The 26,984-nt window shown below is 50.1% G+C and overlaps 1 protein-coding gene across 26 annotated transcripts in view; it reads right to left on the bottom strand.

Annotated features, from left to right (window-relative positions):
• Positions 1-2,975: 2,975 nt before the first annotated feature.
• TNS3 (tensin 3) overlaps positions 2,976-26,984 on the bottom strand; it is a 260,512-nt gene continuing 236,503 nt past the window's right edge. For all 26 annotated transcript variants that reach the window (XM_070615538.1, XM_070615557.1, XM_070615541.1 and 23 more), the window contains 8 exons: positions 24,242-24,373; positions 20,391-20,486; positions 19,502-19,579; positions 18,752-18,829; positions 9,975-10,143; positions 7,426-7,494; positions 7,294-7,320; positions 2,976-5,871 (listed from right to left, as the gene is read on the bottom strand). In XM_070615538.1, coding sequence (XP_070471639.1) covers positions 5,727-5,871; positions 7,294-7,320; positions 7,426-7,494; positions 9,975-10,143; positions 18,752-18,829; positions 19,502-19,579; positions 20,391-20,486; positions 24,242-24,373 — 794 coding nt within the window. In that variant the 3' untranslated portion in view covers positions 2,976-5,726. The remainder of the gene's footprint in view (positions 5,872-7,293; positions 7,321-7,425; positions 7,495-9,974; positions 10,144-18,751; positions 18,830-19,501; positions 19,580-20,390; positions 20,487-24,241; positions 24,374-26,984) is intronic.

A 26,984-nucleotide genomic window follows, 5' to 3' on the forward strand; every position in this document is an offset into this window, starting at 1 on the left:
CCTATTTGAATCTTATTTGTCAGCGGGCCTGGCCCTGGTTAGTTGTAGTGCCAGATCCTGGCTGCTGGGCTGCAGTCTCATTGACAGTTCAGCCATCACAGTCGTTAACATGCAGTTTCGGTCTGCAGTTTTGGTCTGCGTGGCTTACCTGGTGCCCTGAGGCTTGGCTGGTCCCTGATGCTGCTGCCTGAAAGTCGAGGGTGTCTCAGTGAAGGAGGGGGTTGCAGGCCCATGGCCCTGAGAGGCGTCCCTGGCCTAGCATTTGCTGTGGGGGATCCTCTGCCTGTGGCAGACACAGTGTGCTTCCTAAGTGGGGCATGACAAATAGAAATGGCAAGCAATAGGATATATTGGAGTGCATGAGGAAGCCATTTGGTGTAAACCTAATTCGGCCTGACTTTGTTTTTTTTTTCCCCCAAAAGGGCCTGACCATGGCCATTGAGCATACATTATATATCTGCTTTAAACATTTACTATGGCAAGAACAAATAGCCATAAGATAAAGGTGTGACTTACCCCCACATTGGCATTTCCTTAAGGATAAGCATCTTTCCTTAGGCTAGGAACTGATTGCTGCACTCACCTATGACCACCCAGCTCACCTGTGACCACCCAGCTCTAGACATCAGACCTGCCACCCTGCTGTGTTCACCGAGACAGCAAACCTACCTGCTGTGTCCATCAATCGCTGTGCTGACAGAGCAGTCTCGTGACTATTGTAAAAGGGACATTTCAATCATATGTGAAACATCTGTGCGCCCCACTTCTTCGGTGCCCTTTCTTCCTTCAGGAAGAAAGGCCCCGGGCCATGGTCCTCACATTTTAGCTCAGAATAAACTCTCCCAAATTTTCAGATTGGTTATGGATTATTTTCGTCGACAGGCAGGACACCCTGCTGGTGCTCTACCACCAACCTGGTGTCTCTGGAATGGGGAGGAAAATCTCAGATCCATGGAAACAAAGAGGCTTCCTGAGCCAGGCCAACTGTTGAGGCTGAATCCCTTTTGCTGGGAGCCCCCCAAAGTGACACTCCCACCCCCACTGTTCGCCCAGCCTGGGCTTGGCACTGTAGCCTCTGATTCTTTAGGAATTTTAAGGCCATTTGCTCTTGGACCATTTTTCTTGTTACCAATTCAGCAGCCCTGCTGACCAAATGCGTCCAGATACAGCCAATCCCATGTCATGAAATGTCCCTCCCCAGCACCACCCCAGGCCCCCTAACCCACCTGGAAACTCCATTTCAACTCTGAGCCCTGCTCCATTCCCTTGCTCTGTGAAATGTGGCCCCCATAGCCATGGGCAGCTCAACCCACGACCATGCTGACCACATACAAACCTATACAGGAAGATGAGAAACCATGATGGAGGATCAGATGGTGAGTGGCTGAGGGTCCCACCACTAATAAATCCATGACCCTGAGTGGGCAGGGCCCAGCCACCCACCACTAATAGATGACCCCAAGTGGATAGGGCTGAGGGGCCATCACTAATAGATGCATGACCCCAAGTGGGCAGGGTCCAAATGCCCATCACTAATAGATGTATGACCCCCAAGTGGGCAGGACCCAGGTACCCATCACTAATAGATGCATGACCCTGAGTGGGTGGGGTCGAGGTGCCCATCACTAATAGATGCATGACCCCAAGGGGACAAGGTCCAGATGCCCAGCACTAATTAATCGCTAAGTGATTAATATGAAGCATGACACTCCTGCACAGGGCAGAAGCTTCTCCAGGAAGGCCTGGTGGTCACTGGGTCTCCAACAGGCCTCTGGGCAGCTCGGGACCATCATGACAAATCCAGACTGTGTTCTTGGAAAGTACACCATAACAAAAGGGTTCCCTGCCCACCTTACTCCCTGCTGTGATGCTGGTCAAGGGTTTCAAGGGCTCAGCGGGAGCCTCCTGTCAGACAAGACAACCCACCTTCACCCACTCTGCCTTCCACTCTTAGCATCAACACTGGGACCACTGCAAGTCCACCTTCCCAGTACACGCAGAGGAAACACGCTGCCTCTGCCACTCACCAGATGGGAAAGTAGCAGCCCTGCACCAGCCACAGGGTGGGCAGCGGACAGTTAAGTGAAATCTTCACCATCTGTCTGTGAGCAAAACGAGCCCAGGTACTCTTCTTTCCTGACTTGGAGAGGAAACGGTCACGGGAGTTAAGCTACGTAAAGGGCCATACCTCAGCCCTGAGCCTGAGGACGACGGTAACTGCATCTGTGCCAGAGCCTACAGTGAGAGAGGAAGGTGGGGCCCCATCTGGCCCACTGACCGTCCACCCACTGGCACCTGGGTGTGACACAGACGTGGGCCCCGGTACGTATGGCAGCCACTCTGCGTCCTGCTGTGACAGAGCTGCTCTGGGCTTTAGGACACAGAGGAAATGAGGGCAGTGGGGTCTTGTATCCCCATCACCTAACTCAGGAGTGAGGTCAACCAACAGAGGGACCCAGACCCAAGGGAGCAGAAAGCCAGCACCATGGGCCCCCACCTGGTTGGGGGGACAAACTCCACTAGCCCAGGAGAGCCAGAAGGGCACTGGGCCTGCCACCAGCACCTATTCAGAAAATAGGTGAACCCACTAGACTTTTTATATTCAAGTTCAGTGCCCAACTCGGTAGACACCTGGAAAGTTCCATCAGGGACTGAACATTAAAACCTATCAGTAACTAGGATCAGTGTCACATGTTATAAATTCTTAAAACCTCCTAACACAATTTTTCAAAAGTTTCTGGGCAGAAATCTTAAAATATGTTCCTGATGGCAAACATAGATGAATTTATAACTGAATCCACTAATCCATAAACAATCCCCTTCAAGCTCCCAGAGAAACACACACACAGGCAGACGTGCATGCACACACATACATACCTGCACACGGGTGCGCACACACACACACACACGTACACACCTGCACACACCCTTCGGGGCGCTTCCATCCAACACAACAAACAAATGGCCCGCCTCACTGAGGCTTACCAAGTTTATAATTTTATTATACTCTGAATAGAGATGATATTTAAAGAGCAGAGAAAATGACTATACAAAGGATTTATAGGACATTCATTTACATACTGGATATATTTTTTACAATATAAGAAAAGTAAAAATACCCACTAATAGGTAAGGCAGATTAGGAGACACGACGAGGTCTTTGATGCTGAGGATACACACGGAGACCCTTAAATGCGGTAGGACTTAACATGGTTATAGGTTAACACTGGAGGAGTACAGCACATGGTTAATGAGCAGGTTAACAGGACCCTGGCTGCGACCCTCGTGGGGTGCTGTTCTCGCGAACTCCCCAGGACAGCACCCCTGTGCCCACTGGTGTCCCAGAGGCTAGATGCCTGGCAAAGCTTCCTTCCCCTGTGTGCCCAGGAGCCAGAACTGGCGGTGGGGCTCGCCGCAGTCTGAGCACAAAGTTCACGGACTCATCTTGTTCCGTTTAACGCACATGTAACACACGAAGAGACCTGTCGTACCAGCTCGTCAGAAACTGGGGTATCGGCTTCCTTTGGCTCCTCAGAGGGAGCCATTTGCTTGGAGCAAACTTCCGGACGCCCTTGACCACTGAGAGTAAAGGTCGGTTTCAAAGGCAAATGTGCGCGGCCTCTCGAACGCTCTGACAAGGACTGCTGCGGGAGGCCCTGATGTCTGTGATTCCGGCAGCTCATGCTCCTGAGTCCCATGCTCCTCCCTCGCTCTGATTTCTACATGAGCCCTCTCTTCCCTCATCAGGAGGATAAGGGACCCAGCCTGCAGTCTTTGGGTCAAACTTGGGTATAAGCCATCTCAGGATGAGGCACCTCTTGGGGACAGCACAAACCTTAGCCCCCTGGGCCGGATTCCTGCAGTGAGTGAAAACTGAAAATGCTAGATGCCGCCACCAAGGACCAAGACCTCAGGGCCCTGGGAGATGTCAGCACGTTCCCTTTAACAGCCACGCCAACACGTGTCAGGAAAGAAGGTCCTCAAAGACCAAGGCAAACATTTGGCACAGAAATGAGGCACTTGCGTTTGGTGCATCAATAGGAGCTAAACAGTGGACTCGTTCATTCACCTACTTTTATACACACACACACGCACGCACACAATGCCCACTGCAATTCGGCGACTGCAACTCTGCTCATCGCCAAGTCTGTCTCTGCCCCACTTCAAAACAGAGAATTCACAAAGCACATTTCCAAACTCCAGCACGATCCCAACGCCAGTGATTCCTGGGCGATGGGAGAGCTGGTGCCTAACGTGGAAAACAGAGCCGAGTGGCCTGTTCATGGTGGATCGAGGGCCTGTGGCGTGCCCTGGGTTATGGGGAGGGAGACCAGGACGTTATCACGATGCTGCCCAGCTCCATCTCTCGCTCCAGGGGATTTATAGGACCATCGGCTTCTCCCAAACCTCTGACCATGGATGGATTCAGGCAGACAGACCACGGCACTGCAATACTCGTGTCAGCGTATACAGCACACCCGATGCCGTGGCTAAGGTGGTGCAGAAAAGTGGCCTTCAAAAATAGCCTGGAAGGACTGAGGTTCATTCTCATCTTCCTCTCCCTGCTCAGGATGCCAGAGACACACAAGATCCCAACAGGAGTCAATAGGTGTGGACAAGACAGACGAGAGCTTCCAAAAGGCAGCAGTGCTCTGGGCAATCTCTACCTGGCCCCAAGATGACCATGAACAGCTGAGTGTACACCTAAGTGTGTCCCACCCTTCCAGAACCTTCCTCCCCAGAAAAGACGGCATCTGCAGCCTGGAAATGACATATCGATGATCAATGTTGGGGTAGGATGCCTGAGGCAAAACCGCCTTTTGGTAGCTGCACGTGGGAGATGGTCCACAGCATCGTTGACAAGTGATGCACCCTCTATCTCAGGTGCATCTGACACGGGACGGATGCTCCTCCTAAAACCCCAGCCTGGCAGCTGCAGCATTTAGACACCAGTAGAGGAGAGCAATGGCAAATTGTTATCATAAATAATTTGGCATAAGTAAAATATAAATTATTTGGAAATGGCGTTTTACTTCCATCTTCTTACTTTTTCCTCTCACGGCCCAGCGCACCACGCAGACCAGGAGTGTGAGCGGGAGGCCGGAGCTGTCGCCACACGAGGGTGAGGCTCTTTGGCATCACAGAGCCCCTCCCTGAGTGATCAGGTGATCTCCCTCGTCCTCACAGCCCATCATGTTGTCCCCTTGCTCATGACGCCAGCATTCCGGAAGGGCCTGACCTGCACGAACCTTCATCAAACATGCACTCCCTCTCAATTTCATCAGCATCCTCATCGTGGGAGGACAGAGGCCTCCCTCTGGGGCGTCAGATGGACAGCAGCACTCTGTGACGGCGACGATGACGGTGAGGCGCCGCTGGTCACTCAGGGCCATAGCAGAGCACAGCACCACTGGGTGCCCCTCCTTGCCACAAAGACCATCGTGCAAGAGACACAGGGACCCCGTCTCCTTGAATGGTCCTTTCCAGCACGGAGCCTGGGAGGGTGCACCTGGTGCTGCCTTCTTCCACTCAGAAAGCGCTCGGTGACAGAAACGTGTCGGGGAGCAGTTTCTTTTGGGAGAGGCCAGTAACGGCGGGGCTATTTGTTCTTGTGTTTGTAAAGTTGGAGGAGCCCCGTCCCCTCCTGGGCTGGGGATGTCAGGGTCACAGTTGGCTACACAGTGGGGGCCGCCCCAGCCCTCAGGAGTCACTGGGCTGTAAAGGGCTCAGATCTTCTTAGGGGAGCCGATCATGACCTTTGACACAAAGTTGACGATGGCGCTGGCGGGCTGCTCAGGGTCATGCTCTGCAAACAGGTGGCACACGTTGTCTGTGGCACTGCCTTGCTTCCGGGCCACAAATCCAAAGACTCTGCAAAAAGAAAGCTGAGGTCAGAGGCCAGCGTCCCAACCTGCAAGGCCCGGGTGTGTGTGCGAACCTCGCTTTCTCCTACCACCTCAGCCTGCCACTTATCTGAAACCTGCCAGGGGCCACACACCTGCCAGACACCTGTCCACACCTTCTCTCCCCACTTCACAACCCTGCAGGCAGGATGCTGTTGCTCCCACTTTGCAGGTGAGGAACCTGAGGGTGACGGCAGGTGAATGGTCTGGGACTCGCACCAAAGCCACTTCTCCCTGCCCGTCCTGAATTCTCCAGAGGCTTGTCAGTGCAGATCGCTGAGCTCCAAGCAGTCAGAGCAGATGGGAGCGCAGCCTGCGGGGGTACCAACACCCCAGCCTGGTTGCAAGATGCAGCGGGATGCAGCCAGCCCTGCCTGGATGTCGATGCTCCCACCCACTGGGGCCACGGGAGGGAAAACACGCCAGGGGCTCCCTTCTCAGCCTCGTACGCCTGAGTTACAAACTACAGCAGTTAAGGAAACTCTTAAGAGAACAGTGCGTCTAATTATTTTTCTCAGAAGAATTGAAGCCTTTATCTGAATAGCTCTCATGAGCCCCGAACTTACACAATAGCTGCCATTGTCCGTATCCAAACCCCTGGCAGAGTCCTTTCTTCTCCTTCTTAGGAAAATGAAGGAATTTTTTGTTTAAGCTCAGTGGTTTCCACACCATGGGAGGGATTTGGCTGGCGGCACTCAGTACCCCGACGAGGTCGCACATTCCAGACTGCTGGAAGGGCAGTGAGCCCTGTGCGCCAGAGGTCAGGGCAGCAGGGCACGGCCCCACCTGGGGACTGGGGAGGCCTCCAGGCACTTGATCAGATCCCGAGACAAACAAGGAATGTGAGAGAAGAATCCTAGGAAAGGACACCTGTGACTCAACATCCATGGTTCTCCAATTTAGGTTACACAGAAGCGGTCGCCCGTGGGAGCGCGGACAGTCTCGAGGATTCTGAGGCCACACTGCCCCGGCCTGGCCCGGCCCGGCCTGCCACGGAGGGAGGGCAGGATGAGACGGTCCTCCCTGTGTCTGGTAAACCCCGAACATTTGTTCCTTCCTGTTCACACACAGACAGGCCGGCCTCCTAACGCCCTGACCGCAACATCACTGCCATCCACACCGGTTCCTGAACGGCCAGAATGGCGCCATCTGCTTCCCACTATTTACACCACACTTCATGGGCCAGTGGTAAACAGCTCACATTCAGGGAGGAGAAAGCACCAAAGCTAACCCTCCACAGGCCCCTTCTTCACAAGGAGAACACTTCCATCTTTGTTTAAAGCAAAACCCAAACCCGCTGGCACCAGTCAGTCACTTCCCCGCCAGGCCCTTTGGAAGTTTGGATCAGGATCCACCTTTGGGGTGTGACTGAGACGGGCGGGCAACTCACCTCGAGCTCGGGCCGTCTGCGATCCACCTTGTGAAGGAAAGGAAAAAAGATAAGATTTATGTTATTTTAAAAATTAACTTACAGGAGAAAAGAAAGTATATGTGTTGCTTAATAAAAATACACATTTCTTACTTCCTGTCTTGCGGATCCAATGCACAGAAGATCACGCTGCTCACGGGGTAGTGCCTCCGGAAGAAGAGCCTGTGGGGAGGGACACGGGGAGGAAGAATCTGTTACTGGGGCTTCAAGGTGTCCAGGAGGCACCGGGCAGGGCCCCCATGAGGAGATCCGGGGCAGAGCCTACTCTACGCTTTACTAGTCGTCTGGAGAGAAGAGCAGAGAGTCTGCTCATTAGTCGGCAGACCCATGAAGCCGGGCAGAGCGGTTCTCGGGACAGAAGCAAGCTGCAGATGACGGGGAGCCTTGCAGTGAAATCGTGAGTGGTCAGCCACCCGGTGGACAGAGTCAGAATGAAGAGTCCGACAGACGGAGGAGGACGGTGAGTGACACCTGACCTTCCCACCAGCATCTCGGGGAACCACCAGTGTCTCCAGCCTTCCTTTCCTCGCCTGTGGCAAGGGCACAGGGAGTGGCCCGCCCTCTCCAGGACAGGAATCCAAATCAGGCACCACAGCGAATCTGATGGCACATGGTGAGCCGTCAAGCTCTGCACACATTCATCCCACCAGGAGGTACCGGTAATGCCGGGCCACCACGGTCCTGGTGGAACTACCTGCTCGTCCTGGCTCACAGCATAGAGTCCTTTGTTTTACCTGCCAGCCTTCCCCACTCTTGTAAGCACCACCTGCCCCAGGCCCATGTGGGCACGAGGTCCCGTGCCCGGTGCCCTGCTCGGCTGGCCCCTCCTCCTCCTGGGGAAGGGGCAGTGTCCCCTCACACTAGTGGCTTTGCTCCTGGTGCAGGGAGACAGCTCATCAGGAAGAGAGAGAGGCCAGCACATTGAAAGGGTTGGGCAGGGCCTGGACATCTTTCAGTCAGGGACCCCTGAGGCTGGCAGCAGCCTCCCTGCTGCCTGCTAACGATGGTGGTAGGGGAGGACAGAGCCCCTTTGTCGGCACCAGCCAGGCCGAATCCGGATTCTGTCTCTTGCAATAGAACAGCCCCTAAATGCTGTGGACATGGCCTACCCCTAGGGTTTATAAGGCCACAGTGAAATGAGATACAGAAAAAGCATGGGGCTGGCAGGAGGGAACAGAGATGCTGTGAACAAAGAAGCTGTGCTTCCTGACCAGACGGTGGGCCCACCCTTTGGCTGTGCGGGCACCTGCCAGGCATTTCATTCGAGTCACTAAAATCCCGAGACCGTTACTTCGGTGCAGTTGGAAAGGCGAAGAAACTGAGTGTCATGGGGTGAAGGACCTGCCCACAGTCACGCTGCTAGTAAGAGGTGGGGGGCAAGGGGACCAGATCTGAGCAGCAGAGCCCACGTCCCCCAACACGCCTTTCCTCAGCTGGTAAAGGCTTATGAGTGAAACCCCCCAAAATGCTTCACCCTGAGAGCAGGGGGCCGGAGACCTCCCCACGCTCGGGACCAGCTCTGGGGCAGGCATGAAGGGCTCCGTGGTGCCAGGAGTACCTGGTCTGAGCTCTGTTCCCTGGCTGACACGAGGGGAGTGGCTGCAGCCCCTTAAAGCTCCTGCCGTCACTCTGGTTTCATGGTTGACGACCTGGCTCCCTTATCAATAACACCAGGCTGTTTCCACAACTAATAAGTAATAACTGCATCTGAGATGCCTTTGATCCTGAGATGTTCTGTCCGTGTACCCGACGCTGCTCCTTGCTCAGGCCGGGGCTCCAAAAATGCTCCTGTTGGAACATCTGCTCAAGGAGAACCGACTCAGTGACAACTCTCATGAAAGTCACTTGAGACTGAAATAGTATTGTTATATGGATATTCAAATACTATCTAGATCACATTTAATATTATAACATAATATCTAGATAATGTTTAATTTTTAATATTAATTGTTCTTATATATTCTTCTACTGTCATTAAATAATAATTAATATTATTTAGATACAGAAATAATATCTGTCAAGGTCACACTCTCATCTGAAATGGGATGACCACACAGAAGTAATGATACCGAATCAAAGACAAGTGGATTTGATCATAATCTCCAAGTGTTTTGACAGAAAAGATTTCAAAGATTTTTGCATTTGCACATTAGACGTGTGTGACACTCAAAGGTCCAAATATATATATATATTTTACTGATTCCTAAGAAAAAAGCATTTGGACCAAATATTAATAGTTTATATGTGGCTTGTGGGACAAATTTGATGACAGAGGAAAGCCTGGATGGACGTTGGGTTACTACTTTTTTTTTTTTGCTGAGGAAGATTAGCCCTGAACTAACATCTGTTGCTAGTCTTCCTCGATTTTATATGTGGGTCACTGCCACAGCATAGCTGACAAGTGGTATAGGTCTGCACCCAGGATCCAAACCCACAAACCCAGGCCATTGAAGCAGAGCACACCAAACTTGATCACTAGGCCACAGGGCTGGCCCCATGGATTACTGACTGCTTTTGCCTGATGACCACTAACCCGCCCAGAAGCACCATCTAGGTGATTAGCAGAGCTGGCAGAGTCTAATGCCCAGGTGAGACATAAACCCTACCCCCGCACGCAGCCTTGGCTGCCTGGGCACACTCACTTCCTCTGATTGTCCGTCAGGGTGATGCCCTGGGCTGACACCTTGAAGTGCACAACTGTGGACAAGGGAGGCGGCTCCTGGACAAGGGTGATGCTCAGGGCCTTCTGGACAGCTTGGTGGCCGGTAAGGGACTCCATCTCCACAGAGTTCAGGTACCACACATTGCAGGCTGCAAGACACCAAGGGGCAGCTTGTTAACCCATCTGTCAGACACATGGGCAGTCACCAGCAGTGTCCCTGGGGTTGATGAATGACTCGCACATATAGCTTGTGCTGGATGCATTTAAGGCAAACGCCCTTTGCCTAATTCCAAAGGCGTAGAGAGTGAGTGACCCAGAGACACACTTGTCCCAAGGCAGATAAGGAGGATAAACAGGTCACCCCTCCCACTGGCCCCAGGATGAGCTTTCACCCCTGCTGCATTATTTACACCTGGTGTCCCCAGCTGGTTCTGGAGGCACCTCGGCAGCCTCAGTAGGGGTCTGGGAGGGATTAGAGCCCAACCACAACTGTAGCTAAGGAAGTGTCTGAGAGGGGAGCATGCAGTCTTGAACCCCAAACAACCACCCTGCTCAGAGTTCCGAAAGTGGTGGGCGTCCAGAAAGAGCTGCTGAGAGTGAGTGATTTGTGGTAACTCAGATCACAGCCTGTGAAAAACCCAGGACAGCCAGTTCTGTCTGTGTCCCACCCCTGCTCCCCACGCTGCCGAGGGGCTAGGGGCTTGTCATCGGTGGTCTGTTCCTGGGGGAAGTAAACAGCTGAGAGTGAACAGGGCTTTGTAAACAGCCAGATGGCCCTCTAAGCCTGGATCCCTGCAGATCAAGCCGAAGCCAACATGGGACTTCAGTGTGACCCACAAGACACTTGGACTCTGCCTGAAGTGGAGCCCTGACCTGGCCCGGACCACCACCTTGACTGTGTCCTCCCCAGGAACAGATCCGCTCTCCTGGCCTGCTGGATGCCAGTCTCTGCATGTGACTGTCTCAGATGTTGTAACTCCATGTTTAAAGGCCTCTAGATTTTCACCAGACAGAAAAGAAAATGATTCCTGGGACCCGAGCAATCAAATGACTGCTGTGACCTCACTGCGCTGCTCTCTTTCGGGAGGGTCTCTGGGAGGCACGGCCGTGGAGCAGGTCCCCATAACCCCAACTTCTGAGACCCAGAAGAAAACATGCCTGTCGCCACGTGCGCTGCCAGCGCCCCCACTTGGATGGGTTCAGATGAACAGAAATGGCGTAGGCCGGCCCCACCCAAGACGCAGGACTGTGCTGAGCCGCTAACCATGCATTCTCTCCACGGCAGATGCTACAATTCATAGCTAGTTTTTAAAGTTTGAGAAGCTCTGAGGATTCAGAAGGCCCTGCTCAGTGAGCACACAGAGTAACTGTGATGGGGAGACAGCAAGACCCGGGGTCTGCACCAGCAAGTTCAGCAGAGGAGCGAAGCCCCTCCTCTGTCCGGGGTTGAGTGTGAGGGCGGGTCCAGGGGCACCTCACTGAGGGCAGCGGTGAAAAGCTCTCCAGAATCTGGATTCACCAGAAGAAGCCCAACTGGAAAGGACGAGTCTTGAGGAAAGGCAGCCAATACCAGAAAACCCCCAAGAAGCAAGCAGCCCAAAGACGGGTGACGATGTTTCCGGAGCAGGTGTCACTGCATGCCCAGCACTCGCAAGAGAAAGACTGAAAGGCGTGCCCCTTCCTCTGAACAACAGGGCTCCCCACATTCAGGATCACCAGCGAGTCTCACCTGAGACACCAACTTTCTCCTATGAAGTTTAGTCGACAGTTCACTTTCTCTCACGAAAAAGGGCTTGATGCTGCACCCCCATAATTATTAGAAGGGCATTGTGCCATTATCAAAATGTAAAGAGAAGTTTCTACCTCAAACATAATTGTGTTCGTTTCTTGGAGCTTCACGTAATGCTGCTCATTATAACACTTCTGTATCAGTCTCGGCTAAACATTTTACAGAGATTACCTCATAAATCCACACCTCAGTCTTATGAGGAAGATTCTATCATCCCCGATTTAGAGATGAGGAAATGGAGGCCTAGAGACATTAAGAAATATGCCAGAAGCCTTGCAGCTCCTGGGTGTCCAGGCACCTTCATGCTGACTCCTGCCGTGTTTACCAGAACCTACCAGGTACCAGGCACCGAGAGGAGGACACGCGCTCAGTGAGAAATTTCCTATCACATTCCTGAGGGTGAGCTGTTAATGTTACTGTGAGGCATCTGAGTGTGATTTTCCTCAGCCATAGACAGTGCCTCCTAACAGTCCCATGGGACTGTCCTGGCCGCAGAGGCATCTTTTAGAAGGTCACTGCCACCTCTGCACATTTTCGCCCAGGGAGACACTGAGAGGCAGCTAGAAATCAGAGAGGCCCCTCCTGAACGGCTGAGTTTCCATGGCCAGCGCTGCCCTTCTCTACAGCTCCCCTCCTTCCAGCTGGCCACACTGCCCTCATCCGCCGGTGCCAGGTGAGAAGACACTGAGCAGAGCTGCCCGGCTGGTGGCTGACCTGCCCTTCAGCTCCTGACTGGACTTGAGGGGTTTACTTGTGTCACCTTGGGAAACAGAGCAAGTTGGTAAAAGTCCTTAATATTGCAACTGCCCAATGCTCAGTGCCTCCAAAGCTTTGATGAGAGAGGTGCTTTTATGGAATGATGGTGTCAACCAGGACAGCCATTCGGGATGGTAACCTGGCAATATTTACCAGGAGGATCAGAAGAAATGCCTGCTCTCGGTAACGTAGATGGCCCACTTCTGGGAAGACTGAGAAAGGAAATATCTCCACGTGAGACAATAACCCAAAGGTCAAGATATTTGAGCCACATACTCACCATGGTGGGAAAAGCTGGAAACAAATTATGTCCCAAAATAGGGGAATGGTTAAATTAGCCCTTCAATGAAATAGCAAGCAACCAGCAAATAGTAATCATGAAAATTGTACAGCAACGTGAAAAATGTTAGAGGTTAATGGGAAAAGCAGAATGAAAACTGTATCTGTGCTATGATTAGAACTATATAATAAAAAGCATGTGTGTGTATGAAAAGGAGTTGGAAGGATGCCTGGAAAAGTTAAGACAGCTGATTTTAGGAGGCTGAATATTCTGTCTTTGATTCCATTACTATCACTGCTATGTTAGTCATTCAGTTACAAAAAGAGAAAAAAAAGAAAATTTTGATCTAACTACAATGAAATCCCACAAAATGGGCACCAGCTGGATCGGGGGCACATTTACAACCGCAGGCGGCCATGACCCAGAACCCTGCGCTTCCTCGCAGCATCACAAATGGCCCTTTGGTAAGGAGCAGCAGGAGCCTGGTGTTTGGGGACATCTCTCCAGTGCGGAACTATGGTGTCATTCCTCAGAGCAGAGAAGGGGCACTGCCACCCACCAAGGCACATCAGGGGCAGCTCTGAGTGCACACACCTGTCCCCAGAGCCCCTGCTCTCTCCAGTAGAGGACAGGTGGGCCTGCGGGGCCACTGCTGCGCTTGTCCCACTGGGCCTGGCCCGAGACTGCCCAATTCTCCTGACAAGCGCTCACGCCGGGGTGAGGCTGAGGAGCTGTGGTGTCTCGTGTGACACCGTCCAGGAAAGCAGCTGTCACACCCACAGTGAGCAAGGAGAGTCTCCGGGTCCACCGGTTCTCACCCAACCCGTTCTCACCCCGTCCTACCACTTCTGGGAATGTGTCCTAAGGCAACATTCCAGAATTCAGAAAAAAGAAGGAATGTGGAAAGGCAGCCTTGCATCGTCTACAGTACTGAGAAGTTAGAAAGAAGCAGAATGAGGAGCCGGACGGAGCTGACTCACACGACAGACCGTTACACGGCCACGCAAAATGAGACTGATGTTGTGTTTGCAAAATCTGTGGGTGAACTTCTTATGCAATGAGAAAAGGAGAAACATCCAGTGGCTGGACAGGGTAACAGGTCTTTGAGTAATTCATTTTTCTCTTTCTTTTCTCTATCTATCTTCCTTTTTTTAATTTAAAGAACACATAGTACTTTAATAGAGAGAATATACTTTACAATGTGGCAAGGTAAAAACACAACCCTAACACGTATGGGAAATCCGCCAGAAGTCTGGAAAAAGGTCCTTCTTTTCAGAATTATACTGCATTCTGCTGCTTCAACAAGAACCCAGTAAGAGCGGGGCTGAAAACAGAAGCAGAAGTTGTTTTGGATACTGGAATGACCCATAACAGCCTTGGTATCAGATGGAAAGGATTAAACCCACGAGAACTGAAAGTCTGTGCCCCTCGTGCAGCGCCGTTCAACTCCGCTCATGCTCTGAGTCTCGGCTTCCTCAGCTTTACAATGAGGAAATGGGACCAGAGGATCTCGAAGAGCTGTTGCAAGGCCAGGAGCCCGGGATTCTAAGTGAATTAGGGCAACAAATGAAATTTAGTTTAAGGAAAAAAAACCCACTCAAAGTCCCTGAGGAGATCAGAGACCAGCAGTCCAACTGGCTTCCGACCACAGTGTCTGCACTTGTTCCCAAAACCCTGAGACCCTCCCCGAGGAGGACGGCACTGGATGCTCCTGGCAGCGTCCTCACTCCTCCAGCCACAGTTCTGTGTCCTGACTCGAGTCTGTGCCTCATCAGCCGTGAAGGTAGCTGGACAGAAATGTAAACCTCTTGATGTGTTTTAGAAACGACAGATTTTATAAAGACACAAGCTCAACGCAGTCATAATTGAACCCTCACATGTAAATCCCCGACTCAGATGGGCTCCAGGTTCTGGCGGAAGTCCTGTCCCTAGGAAGAGCCACCTCTCCCACAAACAGAACATCTAGAGTTACTGACACGTACCATATGTTATTTAAAAAGATGATAGAGTACTTCAAAGTGATAAGCCAGAATAGAAGAAAAGTCTTTAATATCTAAAAATAAGGGTTACTAGGTACCCGATTATAATCAACTAATCCACTGACCCACTAATTCAACATCTATTGCAAAAATGTTACATAACATTGAAGCTTAGAGAGAAACCCTGAAAGCTGCTGCTTTGACATGAGGAAGCTACGAGCCCTCGTGGGCTGCAGGGACCACCGAAAACCACCTGGGGCCTGTGAGCTCGTCTCTGGTGTGGGGACTGTCGCCCAGGATCGGCCCTTCCAGCTGGGCCCACGCAGGGAAAGGATAAGGGCACAGGAGAAGCCATTCCTCTCGGGCCAGAGAAAGGGTTTTTACATGAAAGTGGGGCGGCAGGAATACAACAATAGCTTATGTGACCAGGTTATAGTTCCCAAGGCATTTTTCAAAGTCCTAGTCATCTGTGTTGGGGAGAGATTACTATTTTTACCATGTTGAGGGCTGCAGGGCTAAGTGATTTACCAGAGGTCAAAACGCTGAGTGTCAAAACCCTCAAGTCAAAAAGCCTGGACTTGAACCCAGGACTGGCATAGCTACATTGTTCGTTTGGAGCTTCAAGTTCTAGCAGACTTGCACAAACTCCTGTCACCTTTCTTCTGACCACAGATAACTTATCCTTCAAGGATGGTCTAAAGTGAGTTAAACTCTAAAACATTCCTTTTGAAACCAGAGAGATTTTACATCAGCTGGGTGATAGGCATAGAGATGTGTAGTTTTACAGAGAAAAACTGCACAGAATAATGCAGACTGTATGGAGGAAATTACAAGAAAATACCTATATATTGCATATACCTCCATCACAGAGTCACAACTCTAAAGTAGTCTACACATATGAGGTACAGATGGAGGTGTTTCTGTCCAATCCTCCCCCAGACTCAGAAATTCCCATTCCAACATTTCTGACAGTAAACATCTACTTTTTATGAAAGATCTCCAATGGGGGAAATTCAGGGTTTTGAAGTCAGGGGGCCCCATCGTCCTCTCTAGCTATGGCTCTCCCTCACAGCTGCAGGCCCACAAGAGCCCTGTGGTCTCTAGCTTTTCCATAACCCTCTTAAACTGGGGCCACTAGGACAGCATCTAATGCTGCAAAAGTGACATGGTCTAAAACTATTAAGCAATTATAGCAAAGTTGCAGGATACAAGGTTAATATACAAAAGCCAATCACTTTCCAAATTACTAGCAGAGAACAAGTGGAATTTGAAATTAAAAACACAATACCATTTACATTAGCACCCCCAAAAATGAAATGCCTAGGTATAAATCTAATAAAATATGTACAAGATATATATATATGAAGAAAACTACAAAACTCTGATGAAAAATATCAAAGAACTAAATAAATGGAGAGACATTCCATGTTCATGGACAAGAAGACTCAATGTTGTCAAGACGTCAGTTCTTCCCAATTTATCTGTAGATCCAATGCAATTCCAATTAAAATCCTAGCAAGTTATATTATGGATATCAGCAAACTAATTCTAAAGTTTTTACGGAGAGGCAACAGACCCAGAATAGCCAACACAATATTGAAGGAGAAAAACAACGTTGGAGGACTGATGCTACCCTACTTCAAAACTCACTTTAAAGCTACAGTAATCAAGACAGTGTGGTATTGGTGAAAGAACAGATAAATAGATCAATGGAAGAGAATAGAGAGCCCAGAAATAGGACCACCCATGTATATTGTCAATTGGTCTTTGACAAAGGAGCAAAGGAAATAAAATGGAGCAAAGATGATCTCTTCAACAAATGGAGCTGGAACAACTGGACGTCCACATATAAAAAAGCGAATCTAGACAGAGACCTTACACCCTTCACAAAAATTAACTCAAAATGGATACCGAATGTAAAACAAAAACTGTAATAAAACTCTAGAACACAATAGAGGAGAAAATCTAGATGACCTTGGGTTTAGTGATAAGTTTTTAGATACAATACAAAAGGTATAATCCATGGAAGAAAGAATTGATAAATTGGATTTCAAAACTAAATTTAAAATTAAAAATTTCTGCTCTGTGAGAAACTCTCTCAAGAGAATGAAAAGGCAAGCCACAGACTGGGAAAAAATACTTGCAAAAGACACCTAATAAAGGACTGTTACCCAAAATATACAAAGAATTCTTAAAACTCAATAAGAAAAAAATAGAAAATCCAATTAAGGGGCTGGCCTGGGGGCACAGTGGTTGGGTCTGCACATTCCACGTTGGTGGCCTGGGGTCCGTGGGTTAGGATCCCGGGTGTGGACCTACACACCGCTCATCAAGATATGCTGTGGTGGTGGGCCACATACAAAATAGAGGAAGACTGGCACAGAAGTTAGCTCAGGGACACTCTTCCTCAAGCAAAAGGAGGAGGACTGGCAACAGATGTTAGCTCAAGGACACTCTTCCTCACCAAACAAAAAGTAAAAACCAAACACCAAAAAAACCCAATTTAAAAAACTGAGCCAAAGACCTTAACAGACACCACCAAGGAAGATATATAGATGGCAAATAAGCCTATGAAGAGATGCTTCACATAGTGTCATCAGGGAAATACAAATTAAAATGGCAATGAGATACCACTACGCACCCATCAGGATGGCCAAAATCCAGAACACTGACAACACCGAATGCTAATGAGGACGTGGAGCAGCAGGAACTCTCATCCAATGCTGGTGAGAATGCAGACTGGGACAGCCCCTTGGAAGGCAGTTTGCCAATTTCTTATAAAACTAAACACACTCTGACCATACAATCCAGCAATCGTGCTCCTTGGTATTTATCCAAAGGAGCTGAAAACTTATGTCCACACAAAAACCTGCACACGGATGCTTACAGCAGCTTTACTCATAATTGCCAAAACTTGGAAGCAGCCAACATGGGCTTCAGTACGTGAGTGGATAAATAAAGTGTAGTAAATCCAGATAATGGAATATTATTTGGCACTAAAAAGGAATAAGCTATTAAACCATGAAAAGACATGGAGGAATCTAAAATGCATATTACTAAGTGAAAGAAGCCAGTCTGTAAAGGCTACGTGCTGTGTGATTCCAAGTGTATGACATTCTGGAAAAGGCAAAACTATGCAGGCAGTAAAAACACCAGTAGTTGCCAGGGGGTGGGAGCTGGGATGAACAGGCAGAGCACAGAGGATATTTTGGGCAGTGAAAATACTCTCTAAGATACTGTAATGGCGGATACATAGTCATTATACGTTCGTCCAAACCCACAGAATGTACAACACCAAGAGTGAACCCTAATGTAAACCACGGACTTGGGGTGACTAAGACGTGTCAACGTAGGTTCATCACTGTGGTACAAATGCACCTCTCCGATGGTGGATGTTGATAATGGGGGAGGTTGCGCATGCGTGGGGCAGGGGTTATATGGGAAATCTCTGTACTTCCCCTTCAATTTTGAAGTGATCCTAAAACTGCTCTGAGAAATAAAGTCTATGAATAAAAAACAACGCAGTGCCCTGGAGAGCTCACTGCCTGGGCATCTGTGTCACCCTGGGCTGCTGGCAGCATGGGTCAAACCGTCGGCTCATTTCCAGCGATGTACTGAGTCACATCTCCGGAAGACTTTTACACGTACAGCTGGCGGGGCAGGTCACCCACGCCCTGTCTTACTACATTTCCCTCAAACTACACAGAGGACTTGACATTTATTCCACTGAGTCTGGTCTCGTTCGAGTCAGAAGGCTATTTCCTGCCTGTGGAGTCCTGGTCTGTGGCTGACTCTTGGTGCCCCACCCAGCCCCTGTGGCAGCTTTCTATAAGAGGAAACCTCCTTCCAACACACAGCAAGGGAATCCCAGAGTGAAGGTGGGAGAGGAAGCTGTGTCTGACTCCCATTTCTGCCATAACTAGGGGGTGTGGGAAGTACAGCCAGTGACTGACCTGCCCCCTGCTTCAGCAGCTCGGCTGCTGAGTTGGCCGCCGTTTGGGGAGAACTTTCGGCTATTTCCTCCAACGGATCTGCAGGAAGGAGCAAAAAAAACGCACGAATGAATCCTGTTCATGGGCAAAGAATCTGCACGACAATGTCAGACACTCACGACTGAATTTCCAGGCGGTGACAGGACTGGTCTGTGACAACCGTCCAGCCAGAGAAACTATCACCACATTCTGAGCCAAAGTTGAGACGATGTGGTCCCACAAAATGGCTCACTGACTCTGAATGAATTTAAATGAATGATCATCAGGGAAACTGGGGACACACGGTCAGATCACACCACTATGCTATGGTGTTATTTCATTACGCGTATTTTCAAACAAACATAAACAGAAAGAGAACAGTTCACCCAGCACGTAACCTCAATAGTATCAACATTTTGCTGATTCTGTAGAATCAAAAAAATTAAACGTAAATGACCTTGAAGGTGTCTTAGTTTAGGCATTTTACATGTTTGAGGTAAGAATCTTTGCTTCATGGAAAGCTTTCACCGCAGGCGCAATGGGGCCCCTCTTCTTTCCTTGACTTGGGTAAGCTAGTCAACCTTCTTAGGGTTTACGCACAGAGTATGTGAAAGAGAAAAAATTCATGTCTGATTGTTCTCAATGTGTTTTTATGGATCCCTGACACGGTGTGCCTGACACACTGCAGGGATCCCACTGAGAGCCAGCGGCACGGAGGACCTGACGGCATACCTCTGTCTGGAATGAGCAGCTTGCAGGGCAAGGCCAAGGGCGTGATGGAATGCTGACACACCAGAGCCGTCAAGCTCCCTGTAAAGTGGAAGAAAGCAAACAACAGTTAACACGGCCCTAAACACTACCTTGCTCAGCCAATTCATCTGCTGAAAGGAAGCTGCTGCAAAGGGTGAGCGCTGATAGTTTTAGCAACGAACATCCTCCATTACTGTAGGACTTTGTACAAAACGTCAGTGAAGCAAAAAGTTCAACAAAACAGCAAAGGGGTAGGTGAAGGCAACTATGGATGATAATTAGCAAGGATACACCACTACCAATTTATAAAGAATAAATCACACAGTTTGCTGAATCTGAGATAGCAGCAACTGTTAACACCCACACAGTCTACATAAGGTGCCTCTAAAAGGTGACAATAATGCGATGCTTCAGTTGGCATGTGCTCCCCAGGAAGCTCACAGAGTCTTTCTGACATGCCTGTGAGGCCAGGAAGGTTCTTATCCCACTGGGGAGGAAGAACGCGGAACTGGGGAGCACTGAGTCTCTCTTCCACCTGTACAATGGGGCCACACCCAGGCTCCAACCAGCCCACACTGGTGTGCCCGCTGCCAGGATGGTGCTGTGTTGACAGCTCCAACTATGCTGACAGTCCCAAACTATGCCTGTTATTTGGTTTTGAGAAAGCTTTTCAGAACAATTTCATATCCAGTGTATTTTAGAGATGATAATTCAGGTGAGAGGGATCTCAGAATCGGAGATGAAAAGTACAAGCCATGAGCAAAGCACCCCCCCAATCTCCCTACCCCCAGTGACGGCCCCAACTCTGAGGGCAGCACGCAGAAGAAACCTGTACCCCATTTGTACAGAGCACAGGCTCTCCGTCACTTACCGAAATACGGTTCATTTGAGCACCCTTTCAACCGCACACCCTTTGGGGTACACTCAATCAAAAAATGCCGAACAAGTTCATTGGCCAAATCTCCAGCTGTGGTAAGAGAGTTGAAAGAAAGAAAAGAGAATTTTAAAAAAATGAGAGCACAGGAGAATGAGGGGCGGGCGAGAGAGAATTGCAGTCAAGGGGAGGTGCTGCTCTGGCCGAGACAGCAGGTGGGCTGCCAAGGACCAGCCTGGGAAAGGGAGCTGCGCTGCAGGACAGCTGGCTGAGCACAAGCAGGGAAGATGGCCAAAGCCCCCACAGTGACCAGGCCTGGGAGTGGAGGGGTCCCTGGGAGAGAGCCTCAAGCATTCGGCAAGACTTCCTGGTGAAGGGAACAAGTCCACAGCTAAGAAACAGGAACATGATCTGCAGCCCCTCCCCCTCAAGAGGAGATTAGGAAGACCCAGGCACAGCAGATGCCCAGGAACGAATCTCTGAAAATTGCTGCAAGGATGCCAGTCTTCCAGGTGAGGCTTAGCCGGGAGCCAAAGTACACAAACCCCTCAGAAAGGAAGCTGTCTGTCATACTGCCATTAAACGGAACATTTGTGCTCCTGCCAACCCATGAACCCAAGGAAGGTGCATCACGGAAAACCACTGAGCAGCAAACTGTCCGATGGTAAAAAAGTACAAATAACAAACAGAAGAAAAAGAAGTTACTGCTACGTGCTGGTGAGTCCTGCAGACGTTGACAACATGCTGTGTTTTTGTCCTGCCTCCTGTAGCTTCCTGCAGCGCCCTCCATGGGAACGTGTCTGCCCTAACTTCCAATGTTTCTGATTTTGGAAACTGCCTCATGGCCCGATCTGCTGGAGTCAGGTTTGGTCCCCACACCTTGTCCACAGTAGGCTCCCCAAAGATGTTTATAACCAACTGTGACAAATATCAACAATATTAGTGTCAGCATTTTGCAGGGCCAGTATTGCTGGCAGAAAAGGAATGATCAGATTCCATAAAAGGCTGTATCGAATAAAAGTGGAAAAAAGAACACTTTGCCACTCAGTTGTGGGAAGAAAATGATCCAAACTGAAACTTCCAAACTGAAGGGAGACACAAAGTGTGGTCTGGATGCCAGTGGGGGTGACTCAGAAGGAAATCCAGCCTCGAGGGAGCTGGAGAATAGCATCCCACACATTGTCCAGGGTACCAGAGTGGGGGTGTTGACTTGCTGGGCTCTTTCCTGTGAAATTCAAATGCCAAATCCAGGGGCCATGTGAAGACAAGGTAGCCAGGTAAGATTTCACACAGGGGAGGCTGGCAACGTTGGGTTTCCTGCTATCCTGTAATATCCTCTATTTTGCTACCTTCGTCTTAACATTGAGTCAAAGTTGGCCTGAGAGGTGGCATGCACACCTGGAGGTAAGAGTTCTACACCACCATCTGTATTTCCCAAAAGAGAATGCATGCAGAGAAAAATGTTTTGGCCTTGCTTTAAACCCTCCAACTGAAACCGAGGAGCCTGACAGCTGCCATGCACTCATTCCTGCTCTCCCACACCATCCCTGAGTCCACAGACCACAGCAGCTCCCGCCCGGAGACCTCTTCCTGCTAGAATCATCATCCACCACGTTTCCAAATAAGGCCGAATGCCCTCGATCCTCCGCAACCAGGCCTGATGCAGTTCTCCAACTACAGAAGCCCCTATTTCCCCTCAAAAGTGAGTCAAGAGTTTGGTGGAGCATCTCCTGCTGGAATTTTGGGTGCTCTGGGACCCTACCTTTCAAAGCTTACCAGTTCCATCTGTTCTATACAAAGCCTTTCTACACACAAGCCTTTTCCTCCTCCGCTTGGAGACAATACCAGTATCCACAGCTTCGGGCTCTGTGCTCCGTATCACGTGTTCCTTCCCAAACTCACCCTCGCCCGTTCCATTCACACAACTGCTACCTTGGTGAACGGAACCATCTCTGTTTCCTGAAAACCCCTCAGCCACGCCTGAGGCCGGGCCCCCTGACAACCAAACCCTGCATTCTTCAAGGCCTAACCCCAAGGGGATCTTCTCCAGGGAGCTGTAAGCAGGGGTTTCATCCAAGGACTTGGTCCTGGGCACAGACAGGAGTAAGGCAGGTGAGTGTCATTTTGTACTTTAAACACAACGGGTTCAGAATCTGCGCCGTGGGGGTGACCAGCTGACGTCCCAGTCCACAATCGGCATTTAGGGGACAAAGAGAGGATGAAAGAATCTCTTCCCTTTCCTTAGAGTTTGCGGCATAGTGGTAAAAAGGCAGAGAGCACAGGGTGAGATAAAAAGAAAAAGAAAGAATAAACCAAAAACCCAGCGTCCACCAACAACAGCATAGCGAGTTGCAGTTCATTCACACAACAGAGGGCGGTCAGCAGTGACTCAGAACAGCAGTTGCAGCAGTCTCAGAGGCAGCAGGAAGGAATCTTACGACGTTGAGCAAACCGAGTCACAAAAGAATGCATATTGTATTGGTTTTCTTACATAACGTTGAAAATAGGCAAAACTGGAGGGTTTAAGGATTTGTATTTTAGTGGTCAATAAAAAAAATTTTAATTCTACATTTTATTTAGTAGGCTTCTTGTCCACAATAGCATCGATACGGTAATTTGAACCACTTTGCGTCTATTAGAGGATGGAGAAGGGAGTAAGTATTTTGATGTTCTTGGTAACCAAGCTTGTCACTGTGGGAGAAGGCGACAAAGGACCTCGTGATACTGTATTTGAACTGGCGGTATCAGCATGAGCTCATGAATTTTTAAAGCTGATATTTTCCCTAGCTCTGGTCACCAGGGAGAAGCAGTGACACTCCCATAGCAAAGAGCACACCCAGTGATGGCATCTTGGTTTCTAGACACCATTCCCCAGTAAACAGAGCCAGGATTTTTGGAGAGATGGCTGGGGCAGGGAAAGTGCAAAGTGAACCTAAAGCACATGTGCTGTTTCAGAAAGCTGGAGCGCTCGCAGAATAATGGGGGTACGTCAAAGGGACACGGGCCGCTGGAGGGGACTCGCGTAGCCAAATCCGGGATCGTTGAAATACTGAAAATAACAGTGATGATGGATTCCGGCACAGGAGGGACATGCAAGGGCTTCCTCCAGGGCAGTCTCCCGGGTTGTGGGGACACGTGTGTGCACTTCCTAATAATGTTTACCTGTGGTTGCAGGCATGGCAAACTCTCCTGTACATGGTTACGTTTCATGACAAAAATCATTAAAAAGAATAAGTAGAAGATTGGAGTATATCTACACACGATAAAGTACTATCAGCTGATTGTCATTGTGCAGAGTGTACTGGAGCAGAGGAGGAAAAAGACGTGGTCCTTTACCTTGAGAAGGGCTAATCTAATGGCCCCAGGCTAACACGAGCCTCGCTTTTAATCCATCACAATACTCTGCTGGGTATAGGAATGAGAATCATGCGTGCAGTAGGCCACCTTTCATGTAAGAAAAACGGAAAAATGCATATGCGTGCATTGGCCGGACAGTCAGTGAGAAGACACACAGGAGGCTGTTGCAATGGTTGCCTTTGGGAAGTAGGGGGCACTGAGGGAGACCGAGCTGAGAGGGGGAGCAAGATGCCTCAGGGAGGCCTTGTTCTATCGTTCTGATACCTGAGCAATGGGATGGATCACCTATTCGAAGCAATAAAAAAAAAGATAATTTACAAATAATTAACGTTGTTTCTTGAACAAGGACGGTGCTTAGTTAAACATACTTGAAGAAAATACTAAGAAGAAAACCTGCCAAGCATATTATAAGTCATCTGCTATCTCGTGAGCATAAACACAAACTGGCACCCTTCCAGATTAGTTTAACGGATCACTCCCAGGAAGCCTACCTTTCTTGTTCATCTGCAAGACCGAAGGCGGGGGAGTGGCCACCTTCATGGCCAGGCCGTAGGCGCCTCGGAAGGAGTGGCTGTCCCTGACGATGAACGACCCAGGCTCCTTGTCCTTCAGCATGGCGATGGCTAGAGGAGGGGAGCAGAGAGACATGAGCGCCTGCCAGGACAGACAGCATCCTGTCTCCACCTATGATGGCGAGAAGGGTCTCTTCTCACTCTTTTTGCAAACTGGGTCATTGGGAGCTGGCCAGGGTCCCCGCTCGGCTGGAGGAACAGGGAACGAAGTGAAATGCTTCTGTCCATGCCGTTGTGGGGTCCTCCGGGAGGTCTCTGTGATGATGAGCAGTTTTCATGGGGGGCCTGACTGTAAAGGACGCAGAGGGTGCAGGAAGCCCCTCCCTTTAGACCACAAAGGTGTCAGGCACTCTCCCGGCGCTGCACCGCACACACGACTCCCGGTAACCCCACGGCACCGCGAAGCCCAAATGAGGATCCCCACCCGACTGCCCAGGAAACTGGGGCCCAGGTCCCAGTACACACGTGACGGAACAGACAGTGAGGCAGAGGCTGCCGGGCCACCCCTGCTGTGGCCTCCTTTGGTGCTCTCTCCCTGTGTGGCATTTTTCTTAGGGATTTTAGAGAGTGTGCACTTTCAACTTTCAATAGAAGGAAAGAAGTTTCCAATCACACTTTTGAAGATAGAAAGGATGTACCCAGAAAAGTTACTGAATATTTAATACAAATTCCAAGATTTGCCCCAGGGATGGCAAAAATGCGGCCACAGGCAGCCCTCTGTCCCATGGCCCTGTGGCTGACATGGCTGATTGTGTCCGGCCTGGACAGGGCTGTGAATTCCTCCTTGATGTGGCCATCATCAACCACTCAGGGCCCAGCGGAGCCCGGGCTGGGCCTTCTTCCATCTTCCCTAGGTGAGTCTGGGGGAACTTAGAAAATCATTGTTGCTTGAAAAAAACCCCTTCCTCTTCCCGCTCATAATCTGGCACCCACAGGTCCTACGCTCAAGACATGGGAAGGAGGAGGGTTGGGTTAGGGTGATAGTAACCTCAAGCTTGATGCTGCCCAGACACCCACCAGAATTTTCTCTAGTAACCACATTGCATCTCAGAATTTCTTTTATAGACTTTTACCCTTCATAAAAAAAAAGAGAAAACCAGCAATTTCAAGTAAAAAGTAATACAAAATTACAGCCATGGAACACCGCCTTTCCATAGAGCCCAGGCTCTGTCTGGAGTAGATTAGGACATAAGCCAGAGAGGAAGCCCTATCAGGCTTCAGTAAATGACTTTAGGGAGTCCTGTCCCAGGCCCCTGCCGAGCCTACTCCAGCCCCAACCTCTGGCAGGGCGTCTGTGCTCAGCTGCGCCCCCCACCATGCATGCAGGATGAGGCCATGAGGCAAGAGGGAGAGGGGGAGGAAAACACGCTCTCTTGGAGGGGAAAGCATTTGGTGTGACTTGGGAGCGTGGTGCCTGACACCGTGGAGTAAGAGCCAGCCTCAGCCCCCTGCTGCCCCACCAACTCAAAACTAGGGGGGCGGGAGGAGGCCAGGGCGCACCGGGGACCCAAGGCCTGCACCGTGGACACCAGCAGGTTCTCTCTTATAGTGTGTTATCTAATTTTCCAGCTAAACGTGTCTTATTTTTTTTAAGTAGTGGAAAAGATCATTCACAGAAATTATACTTTTTCAGTTGTGATATACCTCACCAGAGCTTTTTGTTAAATCCTGATTTTATGTCACTGTGGTGGGCAGAAGTGACCAGCCTAGTGGGCTGCAGGGAAGGCTGCATTGCTCCGGCCCATCCGCCCCTGCCAGGCCCCATCCCCAGAAGCCAGGGCCACCTGGGAGCGAAGGAACCATCCTGACAGTTCTAGAAAAGGGCACATCCTGACAGTTAAAACAAAACCCATAGGCGGCTTTCCGCTACTTGGAGAAGTTGCCACCCCCAACAGAACATTAGTCCATGTAGCTGTCTTCTATATAAAATATCTAGAAAACGCAGGAAGTTAGGCTTTCAGAGTTCAACCGGAAAAATCAACGCCCAGTGTACGTATGAGCTATTCTGAGATGGGGTCCACCCAGAGAAACCTTTCAAATGTGTGGCTAAGATTAGGCGAATGACAACAGTAACTCCTGCCGCCTATGGTGTGCCTACCAGGTGCCAGCAACGGGTGCCTCCCACACAGAACCCCGCCCAACAAGCCCGTGAGGCTCGTCATCTCTGCCCTGCAGGAGTCACCTGGCGCCCTGCCACCAGGCCTGCCTGCTTCTGACACGGGAGCCCTGGCTGCTCAGCAGAGACGACGGCAGCCCAGCCCAGCCCATCACCCTGGTTGGGAAGGCTGCACCAAGAAGTAGGAGGGTCTGCACAGAATCTTCTAGAACATGGTGTTCAACAAGCACCTCTCAGAGCCTGTCAGGGTGGACTAGGCCCTGAGGTGCTGGAGCTAATGGCCACAGTCACGGTATTCTTTGGGCAAGGGCGGGGGGGCGGGGAGGGGCGGGGTGAGAACAGAACAGAGCATCCAGCTGCACCACAGCCCTGACACATGGGGAGTGCACGGCCACAAAAGCCAATTCAGGGAATGAAGTCTCTCCAGGGCATGGGCCCCACACCACCCTCCCCAACAAAATGACAATAGGTTCATTGAGCTCATGGGAAGAAAGGCACATTCTTACCATTTTTATTATCTACTTAATTAAGTAGAAGAATTTCAAT

The sequence above is a fragment of the Equus przewalskii genome, chromosome 4 (genome assembly GCF_037783145.1).
Source record: "Equus przewalskii isolate Varuska chromosome 4, EquPr2, whole genome shotgun sequence".
Classification (NCBI taxonomy): Eukaryota; Metazoa; Chordata; class Mammalia; order Perissodactyla; family Equidae; genus Equus; species Equus przewalskii.